The sequence below is a fragment of the Lolium perenne genome, chromosome 4 (genome assembly GCF_019359855.2).
Source record: "Lolium perenne isolate Kyuss_39 chromosome 4, Kyuss_2.0, whole genome shotgun sequence".
NCBI lineage: Eukaryota > Viridiplantae > Streptophyta > Magnoliopsida > Poales > Poaceae > Lolium > Lolium perenne.
The window spans coordinates 355,200,542-355,216,258 of record NC_067247.2 but is presented as its reverse complement, the minus strand read 5'-3'; the positions used below and the strand labels follow the sequence as shown (position 1 = coordinate 355,216,258).

Genomic DNA, 15,717 nt, shown 5'->3' with positions numbered 1-15,717 from the left:
GAACCTCAAGGAGCCATCGTCATTATAGGTTTGTGAAGCCAGAGCTCCATATGTTAGCTGGACATCGAGAAGAAAGTAGCAGTGAAGGATTCGGGTCTCTCGATGCAACAAACAACACATCCTGGGCAAAGGATTGCAAAATTAGTATAAATTGCTGCAGGTCCGGCAACGTCAAGAGTGGTGCTACGCTTCGTTCAACAGCCCCTCTGCGAGGCGGGAAGGCTCCACGACACTGTTGCCGTGGGGGCCGGCGCGAGAAGCCTGAGAACTACAACCGCCCGTCAATGGTTTCCTTAGCGTTTCTGCAGAGTCGACGAGGTGTTTTACCTAATTAAGGGAGGTGAAGGAGGGCCTTTGGATTGGAGCGGACGGTGGATTTAATCCCTACAGCATATGTACAGTTGCTATTAGCGTTAATTAAGTTTAATATTTTGAACCATGTGGCAGATGTGGTGAGCAACTAAAAAAAGTTTAATATTTTGAAATTAATCAGAAATTAGTGCCTGATTATCCGAAACCAACTATGGGCCATCCAAAACAGAGCAGGGAAGTAGGCAACATGGCTGCTGAGTGAGTGGACCGGACAAAGGTTTTGTGTTGCTGAAAATGCACCATCCATTCTTTTCCCTTTACTCGGTTAACCTTGGTTTGCTACACACAAGTCACAACACAAGGATGACACCTGGCCTCATTAAGGGCGCTCCGATCCAAATCCGACGGCCACATAGCCTTCACAGACCACCTAGCCGGTAATGGATGACCACATTCCCCTCTCACCGTTCTGTTACACACACTAGTACACATACACAAACATACGGTTCCTCACATTCTTATTCTGCTCTACGGAGTCTTGAGGCGAGAGCCAACCTATTTTTAAGCCTATGTAAAAATTGGCACATGCGAGCTGGAACCGCCCGGCCTGCACCATCGAGCTTTCGCCCGTGCTCAGGCAGGCGCCCGGCGCGGTCAGTGACCGCCGGTGCTGACGGCCCGGAAGGAGCGCCTGGAGATCTTGGGCAGCAGGAATATGCCGACGATGCCGCCGATGAGCGCAAAGGCAGAGGCCGCGGCGAAGGCCGGGATGTTGCCCTTCCCGAACAGCTGGTCCCACGGCCCCGCCCCCAGCGCGATGATCACCTGTGGGATGACGATGGAGATGTTCAGCACGCCGGTGCACAGCCCTTGGCCGCCTCCTTTGCTTGCCGCCAACTGCGCCGTCACCGCAAAGGGAACGCTGTACAGAATCTGCATCGTTGCAAGAGGAGCGCTCGTTCATCAGAACAGAAAGAGAAACGAAACGTGGAGCAGACCAAGCGGAGGCGTTGCGATGCAATGCTTACTGCGAGAGGCACTCCGAGGAATGCGAAGAGGAGCATGCATACGATCTTGATGTCCTTGCTGGCGGTGATGGCATGCTGGACGTACTCATGGAACTCCTTGGTAGACCACCAGCTGATGATGGCGGTGGCAGCCATGGCGATGCAGACGAGGAAGTTGCTCGACACCCACACCACCCTCGGGCCCAGCCGCTTGCACATCGGCTCGATCAGGAACGAGCTGAATCCCAGGATGATCTGCAGGTTAAGTGTCAGGAAGCTTCAGGTTCAGGAGCGGAGTTGGTTTGACACTAGGAGGTGTGAACTGAATCTTACCGAGTTGAGTAGCAGTCCGAACGCGCCAGCCCTGACACCGTCCTGGAACGCCGACATCTGAGCTGGGGTGCCCTTGGGGTCACCGTGGTAAATCTCACGACCCATCCAGTCGGTGTCGTAGAGGATGAACGGGAACCAGGACAGCTACAAGTGCAATCAAAGTTAGCTTCAACAAAATACTGAATACTACCATGCAGTGAGTAGATTACTAGTATTTGTTGCATACCCAGGTGAGGCCAGTTACAAGGAGCACCGATGGCATTCCGGAAGGCAAGTTCCTGAAGCCTTGAAACACAGCAAGCGGGCCACTAGGTTCAACTTCAACCTGACCATTTGCCTTTGTTGGGAGGGGTGCAATTCGTTTGTATGGTACCTCCTTGGCGAAGATCAGAGTTACCACCAAACACATGCACAGGAACAACTGATAGCAGCAACAATAACAACAGGAAAAAGGAATAAGTTTCACTAGTAACATATTTGATCTAGAAATGACACATTTATCATCGCAAGCGAATATCTCATATTGATATTTGCACATTCTGAAATTTATTGATTGCTGATAAAACTTACCACAGCCACGAGAAACGCGCCTTTCAGATTTGCGCAAGCTTCACAACAAGCTTTTGTCCGAAGGAAGGGAAACCACCTATGAAGTTTCACGCAGCAATATGTACCTTGTCAGTACTGTGCTGCAAACAAAACAAAAGAGACATATGTAGTTTATGCAGAAGATTTGGCTTACTTGTGCCACTTATCGGTGGAACCAGAGGAGTACCCTAGGATATTTCCTAGCGCCATCCAAGAACAGAAGATTGAATTTGCAGCACTGGGTCCATACTTGCCTATTGAACAAAATAAGGGAAATCAGATCAAATATGCTGTTGATTTTCATAACCGGTGGTACTAACTTTGCATCGCCTAACTCTGAAATGATCATGTCATGCAAGATTACCTGACAAATCAGCCATCAGAGCACGAGCTGGACCCTGTAAATTCCATGGCAAAATCAAGTCAGATTCATCGCAGCGTCTTCTTCGAAATTGTTAAACAGGACTACTACTTATACAAAAGCACTTACTTGCACAGTATTGTTGGAGAAGTCAAGAAGCCAGAATCCAAGGACATACACAATTGCAGCGTGCCAGCGAGGACCATGGTAGAGACTGTATCACGTCAAAATGTCATTACCAGTTCTTAACTGTCAGTTGCTAGCTACTCTATTGAAATTCAAGATCAGGCAACGAGCAGATTACCTGCACTCTTCCTTGCTATCACCCAGAGCAGCTCCAATGTCAGCCGAGAAGCCAACAATCACAACCTTGACAAGTATGATTTTTATCAGGAAAAGGAGAACTTAAGAACCGTAAGAAACTTAGTAAAGAACAATGGTTCTCACAGCAATGCAGATGAGTATACATCCTATCATAATAAACGGCCTCCGTCTTCCCCATCTGGAAGTGCACTTATCACTGTACAGACCAACACATGGTTGAACCTGCAGGGCAGAGGATGCGGCTAAGTACTAAACTTCAGTTCAATGAATTAAACCTAAAAAGCTTTAGCATCAGCCTGTGCTTGTCTAAAAGAATCAAGTTGGCCTTGTTACTCACCACTAAGCCAGCAATTGGGCCGCAGAGCCACATGAATGAAGTCAGGGCATGTGAAAGTCCCAGAGTCTGCACAAATATGACGAAGTTCAGAGAGTCAGTAGCAGCATATGCAGTATTGGCAGCTCTAATTCCATCAATTTCTTGGCACTGAAGTGAACAACTTCAGTTGTAAGTTGTAACTGAATTTGAAACTTGAAAGTACTCCTATATTATCTAGCAATAGCAAACGTAACAGCAGTAGGTGCATGCATGTGGCAGTCAAAATCCTAGTATATCTTTTTAAGATCATGGAAGTTAGATGTCACTATAATGGAGTAAGGCACAAGTGTCCACACAAAGCTGTTCATTGTTCTGATCACCAAGGATTTTCTTTCCTGTAGTACTAGAAGGAGAAGATATTCCATACTTTTCCAATTTATAAATATATGAATTTTTGAAGCTTCATCAGGCCCGGTACCCTAATCTACTCCTTATTTGCCCATGCAAATCTTGCAACTTTGCCACAGAGGATATGTATGGACTGGGAGTTCCTCTTTGGTTTGACCATTCACATGCGTGCAGGAAAAATACTGGAGCATCTAGGTTGTGATTGTCAAACTGTATTTATATTGCCCATGTATGCATACATCCACTGACCATCTTAACGGCACTTGGCTCGAGAAGGCTAAGGTTAGGATAAACTTGTACACTACTAGCTAGTAATCACAAGTGTATATATATGGACCATCCTGATCAATCAACACTTTGTTCCATACGGGCAAGTACGTACGGATAGACGTCGCCTGGGGTCTTTTTACCCTTTTATACTCTATCAATACAGAAAACATACACCAATTTTAAGACTAGTTGGAGTATAAATATTTTCCATAACTGAAACTTAGACCGTAATTTGTGGTCTTTGTTTATCCTACTCTACAGTTTATCCCGGAAAACAGGGAACGCGACAGACCGACCACATATTGACCACCGTCCACATATATCCAGTTCCATCTCTCCAGCATGTGGGGAGTACTATATGTTAGCAAAGCATGCGTATGAACAGAAGGAAAGCATGTAGCATGATGTGCCAGGTTGATTACTGATGCTGACATGAAAATTAAGAAGTAACTACACATGAGTGTACGTGGTTCATCACACGAAGACAGTACATGTGTCATCCCGTTTTGTCCTGAAGTAGACAGAAATGTTTGACGTACTTTTGTGCTTCGGCAGTAGTTTTTGTTCAAAAAGGTTTGAAGCTTTTGTCCGAAGATCGAAGCAAACCATTTTTTGGTGGAAAGAGAAGAAGAGGTTGGGAGGGACACTTAATACTAGCCTTAACGAGAAGATGGGTCGAGAAGCTCCAAACTCCTATGTGGCCAGAACCATCATCATACGAACAATACATGGTCATCACATCCAACAGATATTGTATTATTTCTAATCCAGAATAAAATGAAAATAGATAAACATCTAGCCACACGTATACGTGCTGATGCAGAGGCAAAAGCTGTTCGGAAAAGGCCAAAACCAGTGTAAAGAAAAGAACAAATCTGACATCCGGGTCAAATCGAACGTTTTCCTGAATGGAAACTGGTCAACTTAGATCTAGCGTTTCTCTTTTTATTTTTAGAGTAGTACGTATAATATACACACTTACCATTAAGAAAAAAAATTCTGAAATTTTATACTGTACTAACTCCTTTCCATGTTAGAGCAATTAAAAGATTAGAAAAACGCGAAGAGCACCGAGTAATCTCGTGCAAATTTCAAAAAGGCAAAACACGATCGAAAACTACCCGTGGAATGGTTTTGGTCGCGACGGTGCGCGCATGCACGGTGCGACGACACAGCAGCACCGGGAGAGCACGTAGAACATGCACAGAGACGACAGACAGACAGCTAGCTACGCCCTCACGGTGCACGCGTGAATACTCAGCAAGCTGTATGTACGAGGTTGGATGCATGCGTGTGAGTGTGTATACCTGGACGTAGGGGGTGAGCAGGGAGAGCTGGAGGGCCCATCCATACTGCACGCCGCCGGCGACCATGCCGGCGAGGACGAGCCTGCCGAGGCTGATCGGCACGGGCGGCTCCACCAGGCCTCCCGCCCCGCCGCCGCCGCCACGGGCCCCCACGGAGAGCTCCACCTCGCCGTTGCCGCCGCCGCGCACCATGGCCGGGACGTCGTGCGAACGATGATCACCTCGTTCGCCTATCAATTCTTGGGCCAAGGATCTAGAGAGGGGAAAAGTACGTTGATCGAATCAACGCATGCGAGGAAGAAGATGGTAGCGCCAGGAACGGGGCTGACGGGACGAGGAAGAAGAGGAGGAGACGAGCGAGGGTGTGTGTGATGCGAGGGAGGAGGGGAGCGTGGAGTGAGGAGAGGTGGTGGTGGTGTGGTGTGGGTTTGTGTTCTGAGCGATGGAAGGGGGCTCTCCGGGTCTGGCATTTAAAGGCGTCCGTCTGACTGTGTGGCCTTGCTTCCCATCGAGTCAGTGCCACGCGGGCCGTCCTAATTAACCAGGATGCGGCCGCTCGTCCGTCCATGCTACTATCATCCTTCCCGGAATTGCTACTCTATGGTAATTGATTGTTTGACCCCCACTCTAGTCTTTATCTATGCTACTAGTACTATGCACACTTCAACCTTTATCCATTTACACTTGGTTGTGGTTTGGTTATAGGATAATGTTTTTGGAACATTTTCTTTTACTTTCCGTTGTACCAACAACTACTGGATCGCAATCCGAAGTTCCAGATTTTAGGGTTATCCACACCACAGTATTACTTTTTTACGTGCTCTCGCTAAATACCCCCCTTCGGGTCCGCATGTGTCCGGTCTTGCTAACGCCAACACCGCCGCCATGTGTCATGGTTCAATACCGTTACATGTCTCCGGCGGATGGCACCACCGCTACGTCACCCTGCTACCTTATATGAACAACATGTCACCTCTTAGTCGGCCACCCTCTCCCGTAGGGCCTCGAAGCGGACAAGGGGATGAGGCATCACTTCTTTTATGCATGGGTACCGATCCCATGTCCTCTGGACCCTTCCATCGCCTCCCATCGGTTATCCCTCCAAGCGAGGTAGGAGCTACTACCTCTTTTCCACCATAGTCGGCAATCCCCTCTCACACACCCCATCCCTCGCCTAACAACTTAAGCGACATTTTCTCCGCCCTACATCGCTCGGTCTCTTTCTCGAGCCATGATGGCTCTCTAGTGCCATATTGGAAAAAGATGCAGGTCAAACATCTTACAATATTTTTGTGAACTGCACATTTTTACACCTTTTATCTACGTACACTTGGTTTGTGGTTTAGTTTCGGGATGGGATTTTTTTTGGTATGCATGTTTTAATTTCCATGTTGGTCACATCATTGACCGGCGTGTTTACTACTAGATCATAATTCGATGGTCAAGAAACTAAGATTTCTCGCGGTCTGACCATTTTTTCGTACTCTGTTACTCGAATCCTATCCCCCCCCCCCCCAATTGTTGCGGTCTCACCACCGCCAACACCGTTGCCATGTGGCATCGGTCTAATAGTGTGTTTACAATCCGATCATAAATCCGATGGTCAAGAACGTAAGATGTATCACGGTCTTACCATTTTCTCGCACTCTCATTCAAATCTCTTGTTTTCCTCCCCGTGTGATGCGTCCGACCAATTAAAACATTGTCGCCATGTGGCATCGGTCTAATACCGTTACATTCTTTGGTGGTTGGCGCAACTGCTATGGTACCATGCCGCCTTATCCAAACAGCATGTCACCTCTACCGGTCGACCACCCTCTCCCATAGGACATGCCTCGAAGAGTGGGTAGGTGTGGGGGGGGGGGGGGGGGGCATTACTTCTTCTCTGTATGGCTACCGAGCCCATGTCCTTCTGCCCTTCCCATCGCCTCCAATCGGATATCCCTCCAAGGCGGGTAGGAGATACGTACTACTACCTTAGCACTTCACATCCACCGCTCGGCCCCTTTCTAGAACCCCGACGGCTCTCTAGTGCCATATTGGAGAAATAAGCGGTCGGAGGATCTTGCGAGAAAATTCAACTGATGACGTGCACAACCCTAACGTTATCGATGGGTCGCTCACACGCGCTCACACACGTCCAAGCGAGACTAGGAGCGTACATTGAAGACCTAACCATTATCACCTAAAGAGTAGCTCAATTCTGTTGTGTGCCGTCACTGTTTAGCTACTCCGGCCGGCCGGTTATCACCAACGGTAGACTGAGAATTCCAACGTGGTCCACCGAACACGACGGTGACAACACCTGGTTCACCCGGTCTTTTTTTCCCCTGGCCAACTTTCTCATTTCTCGTACAAACTTTCCATTTTAGATTCCACTGTATATTTGGCAACTCATAACTCGGTATAATTACGCTCCACTCATCCCCACCGCCCACGTCCGCGTCCGTCCGCCACCGTGCCGTCCCGCGCCAGGCACCGTTTCCAGGCGCGTACTCAGCGGCGGGGGATGCTCATACTCGTCTTACCCGACGTCGATCCATCGACGGAGCGTGTAGCGACGACAAAGCTTAGATAATCCTGGCGACCGAGCTATCGGCGTTTAGCGCAAGGTCCTCAGGGGTTGTGCATCCGCAGTGACGCGGTGGAGACAGAGTACGTGACGTGCGGGGCCTGCTACGTGGACGCAGCCGGAGAAGACGACCGACGTCGAGGACGTGGCCCGTATATATGCACGACACAGTAACTGAAGAGGGACACCGACCGGGAGCGTAGTGTACGCCATTAGTGCCTTCTAATACTGGGCTTTTCCGTTTCTGATTCTCGGCCGATCATATGGGACCGAGAGAGCTTCGGCCGTGATCGGGTGGGTGACGCGGTCGGACCGAGGGCGGCGGACGGACGCGATTGATGAGTCACGCGCTCGCCGTCGGTGGGTTGGCATTAAGCACACATGTAGTAATGCACTCAATGGTCGCTTGATACTCTACTCAGTGCGATCATTAGCTCTCGGTGTGTTCATTAGCTAGGCAAAGATATGAGAAGATCTTGTGTAGGTTCCCGCTGTCTACAATATTATTAGCTATGCATAGATATTATTATCACTCCGTAGAAGATTTTGGGTTGATCATTGTGTAATTGTGCATGTATGATCTTGCTGGCCCCTCCTGCATATGCATGCAGAGTGACACTTGCCAAGCAGGTGTCACTGAGCTGTTTCTCTCCTTCCTCAAGGATATCATCTTCGGAAATATCGATATACTATGGAAGATAGCTCCAATATCAGCTTTGGCTGAACATCATTCATGTTGCTCCTAAGAGACACATGGTAATTAATTCCTCAAGATCGACGCATATAAATATGAGAGCAAGATATATCTTTTATAAAAGGCATTTAATTATTTAATTGTTTAAGTATTATGTTCGGCTTCTACATAACCAAGATGCACACAACCGCACACGTTCAAAACTGACCAAACAATAAAAGATAGCAAACAAACACATTACAAGTATTCATTAAAGAAAGTACCAAGACGTCCATGTGATGGCGGATCAATACGTAGCACTAGTAGAAAAACGGTCATCTATACCGGTTCCAGAGGGCCATTCGTACCGGTTTTGCAACCGGTACAAATTATTCGGCACTAAAGCCCCCCCCCTTTCGTACCGGTTGCTTACGAACCGGTATAAAACGGGCCTCCACGTGGGCCACCAGGAGAGCTCAGGGCTGAGGATCTTTGGTACCGGTTGGTAATACGAACCGGTACCAAAGGTTCCCCCCGCGGCAGGGAATTTTCCCAAATCTCTGCCGCGGCAGAGAATTGGCTTTTTAGGGTTTTGGAGAGGTTTAGGGATATCGGTTTGATTCATATCGCGTCGATGCACCAGAAACGCGTTTGGGTTTAGGTAGTACATGAAGATCAAGATGATGCATAGCAAGTTGGTGCATATAATATAACACACATGTTATTGCATGAGATCGCAAATTAAGTAGCACTATGCATGAAGATCGATCTTCATGCATAGTGGTGCTCTCCGAGGCGTACTCTATATATGTCTATTACATGTAGCATAGTGGTACTCTTCGAGTCAACGATATATGTAACATGTACATCTTCATTCATTGTGGTGCTCTGCGAGTGGTGGTATGACGTCCCGAAGGAAAAATCCCGCCAATTCCTCGCCTATTGCTATGAAGCGGTCATCGATTGAGAGCTTGTTCCGCTTTCTTGCCAACTATAAAAGAATAAGATACAAATGAATACATGAAACAACTATTACTGAAACTCGGCACAACTTATGATAACAAAACAAATTTGTGAAGATTGTTTTTGTACCTCTTTATTTCTCTCATTATTCGTTCTCTCGTTGACAATTCTGCGGATGAACTCGCAAACGAAGAATCCACAGAGATCGGTCCCCGGAGGTTGTTGCGGGCATTTCTTTACAAGAATATAATTCAATCAAACAATAGTCAAGTATGATAATTGAAAGGTGTGTGGACCTAGGTAGTACTACTTACTTTCGCACGCCATCGCAGCTTCGGTGGCCATTCACGGGACGTATCTTCCTTGATGAAAGTTTGCCATACGCTGCTCGACAAAAGAAAATGCATAAAAGAGTCATCAATTAGTTCAAAGCAGGAAATTAACGAAACAAACCGATAAGAATTCAAATTACCTTCGAGCATTAAAAAACAAGACACGTATAGATCCTTTTCTTTGGTTAGTGAGTCCAAGACTTCAACTTCTCCAATTTCCAAATTGATGACGAGAAGAATAAAGTGAAACCTACGCACGTTTCAATATGTAGTCATTAGTTAAAATTTTGACATACGGTGAGCAAAATATAATGTGTTATAAGACAAGTAAGACTCACTCGAAGTTGTAAGGCCAAAGTATTAGCTTTTTGTCACGTTGTCGCTTCAAAAACCTTAGCAAAGTCTGCGGTGTATCCTTGTTATAGAGGGGATCATCTATGGTTTTGACATGCATTGTGTTCGGGTCAATGAACCCAATGTACGTGATATCGTCCCTTTTGCATTCGAGCATCTTCGATCTGCATAATATAGCGCACAAAAGATTATAATCTGCGGACAATGAACGACTTCTCAAATTAAATAAATAAATCACTTACGTAACAATAGCAACCGATGATTGATTTGTCGAGGGCCCGGAGATTGTATAACCGAAAGAGTTCGGCGAAGTCAACGTTCACACAAGATTCCCGGAAGTAGTGCTCTTCCCTAACTCGCACCATGATAGTCTCGATCCCTTCCTTTGAGGCCTTAAGGTACCACGAATGCAAGTTACGCATACATGTTGGTACCTTCCTGAGATTCTCGACCAAATCTTTCCCTTGAACAAACTGATATGCTCGTTCAGCTAAGGCGTAATCAGTTGCGTCTTGTCGAGAACTTTGAACGGTCTTCCCGTCAAACACCTTGAGAGGGGCGACCGATTGAACGGGTTGTTGTCCGAGCTGGTAGACACTGTGTATCCCTTTTATCTCCCTGATACCCGATTTAACGGGTTTTGTCGCCTCGATCATCTTGTCATACGACCTTTCAATAGAACGCGCATAGTCAGATGGCGGCGATGGTACAGGGTCATATAGATTGTCAACGGTACGCACAACTTTCTCCCGATCTAGTGTCTTCTCGAAAGGTATCTCTGGCACTTTCGGTGCAAAAAATTTCTTCACCTCGGCCTTAACGGCCTCCGCGTTTTCCTCTGGAGTTTTTTCCCAAGGTAACTTCTCAGGAGGCGGCTTGTTTCTCCTTTCTAGCTTTCTTCCTAGGCGGCGTGCACTGTTCCGCTTAACGGACGCTGTCTTACGCGGAGGATCTCGAGATGGTGGACTCACGCTGGGGTCCCTCTCGTAGGTGTGGACTTGGCTGCTCACCGGGACTGCCACCAGGAGGAGTCGATGGCATTTGCTGCTCATGTGTAGGAGTCGGTGGCCTTTGCAAAGGACGACGTACTTCTTCGGCCATAGGGCGAAACCGTGCTTGACATCGCCCAGTGTCCTCTCATCTTCACCTCTAGGAATATCAAGCTCCACTTTTTCAAACCCCGAAACAACTTCATCCACCCCGACACGAACACAACCAGGTGGAATGGGCATATGATGGTGCATTGCTCCATCTTCACTTGGGTACACATAGCCGACCGCCACCTTAACGTACGCGGTCCTGATTAACATAAGAATCTCGCAAACTGTCATCACCGTGACATAAAACAATCGCAAGCTTCCTCCACATCCGTCAAGATGCGATGAACCGAAACAGATTCTTCGCAGAGAAGGGGCAGCATCGTATTGTGGATCATGTAGAAACAGCGGCTGATCGGGTGCCCTCGATTTCTCTCAAGAGCCTCCACCCTAGATAACAACTCCGTTACAATGTCGGCGTCCTTCTTATTCTTTCGCGAACGTCTACTATAAGTGTCGGCGCTGTCCGGCCACGCTTCCTTCATGGTGAGACACAGGCGAGCTCGTACCCGTCCAACATGTTCGGGGTTCCCCAGGCGAGTGTCAGCTCGTCATTCTCTCGATCGGGAATGTACTCTCCCTTTCTGACCTTTTCAATTGCATCTACAAGCTTCGGTACAATTGCCTCAATTTTTTCCTTCCATTTTCCCTTCGCAACGATCAACCCTATCTTTGGGTCCAACCCTGCCCCATGAGCGAACAACCAGAACTTGGACCGTTCGGGCCAGTCCCATGTCTGTGGAGTGATTCCATGATCCATCAGTTTATTCTCAAACGCTGTCCACTTCGGAATGGCACTCTTGTAGCCACCTGACCCCAAATGATGCGGAAGTTTCTTCTTTGCAGCATTTTCGGTATTTTTCTTCGATCGGGACACAAACTTAGACGATTTCTTATACTCCTTAAATGCGGCCCCGTGATCTTTTATCTTCACTAGATTTTCGGTATTATCATCGAATACTGGATCTTCATTCTTATATTTGTCCCATAAATTTTTCTTGAAGCTCTGGAATTGTATGGCCATCTTCTTCCATGTCCATTCCTTGACTTTATCCTTCTGGCCTTCCGTCATGTCTTCCGGTAGGCTGAACTTTGTCAGTAGCGTTTCCCAAAGAAATTTTTTCATGCTGTCGTTGACATAAGTAGCACCACTCTCCGGGTTCTTCGGCTTATGCCACTCTTGAATGCTGATCGGTACATGGTCCCTAACAATAACTCCGGATTGACTTGTAAATTTGCGGCAAAACTCCTTGGGCTCCACTGGTTCACCATTAGCCTTGAATGCCGTGAGGGCTAACCTGCCCTCGCCCTTTAGCACCCGCGTCGGGCCTCGTTTTGTTCTAACAGACTTGCTCGATGATCCAGAAGGCTAAAAGAAAAAATTATTCGTTAATAAGTGCAATACAAATAAATGAATGCATCTAGGGATGAACACGAGACTAATTGATACATAGATATACACCTCGCCGGAGTTTGTGATGGACACTTCATTGTCTTTTCTAACTTGTTCAGACTCAAGTCCCTCGCCAAAATCATTCAGAAAGTCGGCGTACTCGTTGTCATCTCCATCGTCGGGTTCCGGACCACGGGCACTCTCATAGATCAATCGCTGCACCGCTTCTTCCCCCTCCTCATCTCGGACGAAGGTGCCGTCCTCCATACCTCAATGTCACTGCAAAATTAAGAAAGCAATTAATAGCATAATCATGTGAAATACAAACACATATGCCCTCCTTTTGAAATGAATATGCCAAACAAAAACACAAGCATGCCCTTAAGAAAACTTAGTTGTGGTACTTTCTATCTATCCAGATTTCACCTTGTGATGTTCATATGTTTATGTAGTTCAAGAACTATCAATTCCAATCCAATCCGATCTCTTATATATGCACTAAGGCAAGAAGTGACAATATTGCAATCAACATTTAGAAAGGCACTGAAATCAAACACAACAAATCAAGTTGTCCCAGCGCCCGGCACGTGGACGCAGCACTGCTCCACGGCGAGGTACGCCGCGACCGCGTACAGCCTGGCCTCCTGGAGCCTCCGCGAGGCGCGCCGCTGCTGGTCGGCCGTGTGGTGGGGGAGGCGGCCGACGCTGGGCATCTCTACATTACTCTAAAAATTCAACTAAAAAGAATATGGACAAGCCGTCAGCGCCCTCCGGCGCGGGTGCACGTACGACACGGCGCCATGGACAAGCCGTGCACGCTGCTGGTCCACTTCGACAAGGGCTCCGCCGCCATGGCCAACGAGATCAAGGCGGATCTCGAGGGGCAGCGACGTCGCCGCCAAGGTGGAGGCCATGAAGCGCGCCGTCATGCTCCTCCTCAACGGCGAGACCCTGCCCACCCCTGCCAGAACCTCCACAACAACCTGCAGCACCCCAACGAGTACATCCGCAGCGCACCCTGGCGCACCCACGTGGAGGAAGTGGAGGTGGCCGGAAGGGCTCCATCCGAGGCGCCGATGGCTTGGCGATGGATTTGGGGACGGTGGGGTTTCACTTCTCCGCGGGAATGCAAGCCAGAGCAGGGCGACAGAAGAAGCAGCGGCGGCGGCGCTGAAACCTGGCCGCGCAGGGCCTCGCCACGAGTCGTCCTCTCTCTATCTCTCCTCCCCCAAATTTGCCTCCGCTGCTTTCTCGCCGCCGATTGTTCTGCCGGGGCGAGCCAGGGAGACGCGCTGTACGCGGCGATGGCGAGCGGCGGCGGGGCGGTGAGGGAGGTGGGGTCGAGGGCGGAGCTGGACGCGGCGGTGGGCGGCGCGCGGCCCGCCGCGGTGCACTTGTGGGCGTCCTGGTGCGAGGCCCACCTCGCCGTCGACTTCCCTCCCTAGCCCCCCGCCTCACCCTGGCGCACGGCCTTCACCACCGCGCGGTCACCACGCCCTGTACGCGCGCCTCGGCATTAGGTCGAACACCTTCCGGGTGTGACCTGGCCGGCGCCAAGGCGGAGGGAGCGCAGCAGCTTCTGGACGGTGACGACAACCTTCTCAGCGACGACGACCTTCTCGGCGATGCAGTGGAGCGCGCAGGCGAGGGGAACGACAAGGGGAGAGGGACGTCGATGACGTACGGTGCCATGGTGGTGGAGGACATACCTGCGCCGGCGCGGAGAGAGGAGAGGCCAGCCTGGGGCTGCGTGCGGACAACAGCGATGGCGTGGTGCGGCGTGGCGCTGACGAGGGACGACGGCGACGGCGTGGACGACGGCGACGGCGTGGACGCGGTACTCGGCGACGGCGACGGCGTGGTCTGCGCGCGCGTGTGAAGAATTTGGGGATTTTGGGGGGAGTTGCTCGCGCGGCTAAGTGAAATGGAGGGGAACACCCTTTCGTACCGGTTGGTGGTACCAACCGGTACGAAAGACCTTTCGTACCGGTTGGTACCACCAACCGGTACTAAAGGGTTTTTTTTTTTGTTTTCTTTTTTCTTTTACTGTTGTCTTTTCTTTTGTCGTTTCTTTTTTCTTTTACTTGTTTTCTTCTTTCTTGTCTGTTTCTTTTTCCTTTTATTTTGTGTTTCTTTTCTTTTCTTCTCATTTTCTATTTCTTTTCATTTTCTATTTCTTTTCATTTTCTATTTCTTTTCTTTTCATTTTCGTTCCCCTTTCTTTTGTGTTTCTTTTCTTTTATATTTCTGTTCTATTTATTTTGTTTTCTGTTTCTTCTTTCTTTTCTTTTATGTTTTTTTCTTTTCTATTTATTTTTTTCTATTGCTTTTGTTTTTCTTTTCTATTTCTTTTCTATTTCTTTTCTCTATTCTATTACTTTTCTTTACTCTCGCCACGACGCCGTCCGCACAGAAAACTTTCCCGCCCGACGTCGCGCGGAAACTTTCCGGCCACGACGCCGCGGGAAAAGAAAGGGCGGGAATGAAATTTTATTACGATTGAACTCGAATTAAAAGTACATAGCTTAACTGAAAATTAAAGATACATGACCAAATTCTACTGGGGAGTCATTCAGTCATACTCCTGCCTAGCCCTGTAGTACTCGCCACTGTAGTCGTCGTAGTCGCCGTCATCATCGTCGCTGGCATCGGGGTCGCGGTACTCGAACGTCGGCGGGTGAGCACGCGTGGGCTGGGACTGAGGGTAGCGCAGGCGGGGGCCACGGTAGGCCATGACGCCCTGGAGAGTCCGGCCGCGCCACGCCGGCCGACTGCCGGCCTCGTGGTAGGTCGGAGGAGGCGGGCCGCCCTCCTCGTGCTCGGCAGCGCCCTCTCACGCCGATTGATGAAGAAGCTTTCCCAAGTCGGGCTGTAGTCGGGATGCCACTGGGGATTCCTCCGCTGCTCTGGCGTGAGCTCGAAGTAGTAGTGGTTCGTGATGGCCATCTCGCGCGCCACACCTAGAGGGACTGGAGGGACCGGTACGCCTCCGACGCTTAGCAACCAGCCGGTCGGGACGCGGTAGCCCGGCGGGCAGGGGTAGTTCGAGGCGCAAAGCGCCTCCGCCTCCCGGGGGGTTAGAGATGCGATGGAAGCCATGGGAGAGA

The 15,717-nt window shown here is 49.0% G+C and overlaps 1 protein-coding gene across 1 annotated transcript; it reads right to left on the bottom strand.

Annotated features, from left to right (window-relative positions):
• Positions 1–590: 590 nt before the first annotated feature.
• On the bottom strand, positions 591–5,657 carry LOC127296914 (sucrose transport protein SUT1). Its single transcript, XM_051327153.2, has 12 exons — positions 5,227–5,657; positions 3,263–3,328; positions 3,049–3,147; positions 2,906–2,970; positions 2,731–2,815; positions 2,605–2,638; positions 2,395–2,494; positions 2,223–2,298; positions 1,879–2,073; positions 1,653–1,796; positions 1,341–1,574; positions 591–1,245 (listed from the first exon to the last, which is right to left on the bottom strand). The coding sequence occupies exons 1-12, from the start codon at positions 5,416–5,418 to the stop codon at positions 967–969; spliced, it is 1,569 nt and encodes a 522-aa protein (XP_051183113.1). The 5' UTR covers positions 5,419–5,657; the 3' UTR covers positions 591–966.
• Between the last annotated feature and the right edge of the window lie 10,060 nt (positions 5,658–15,717).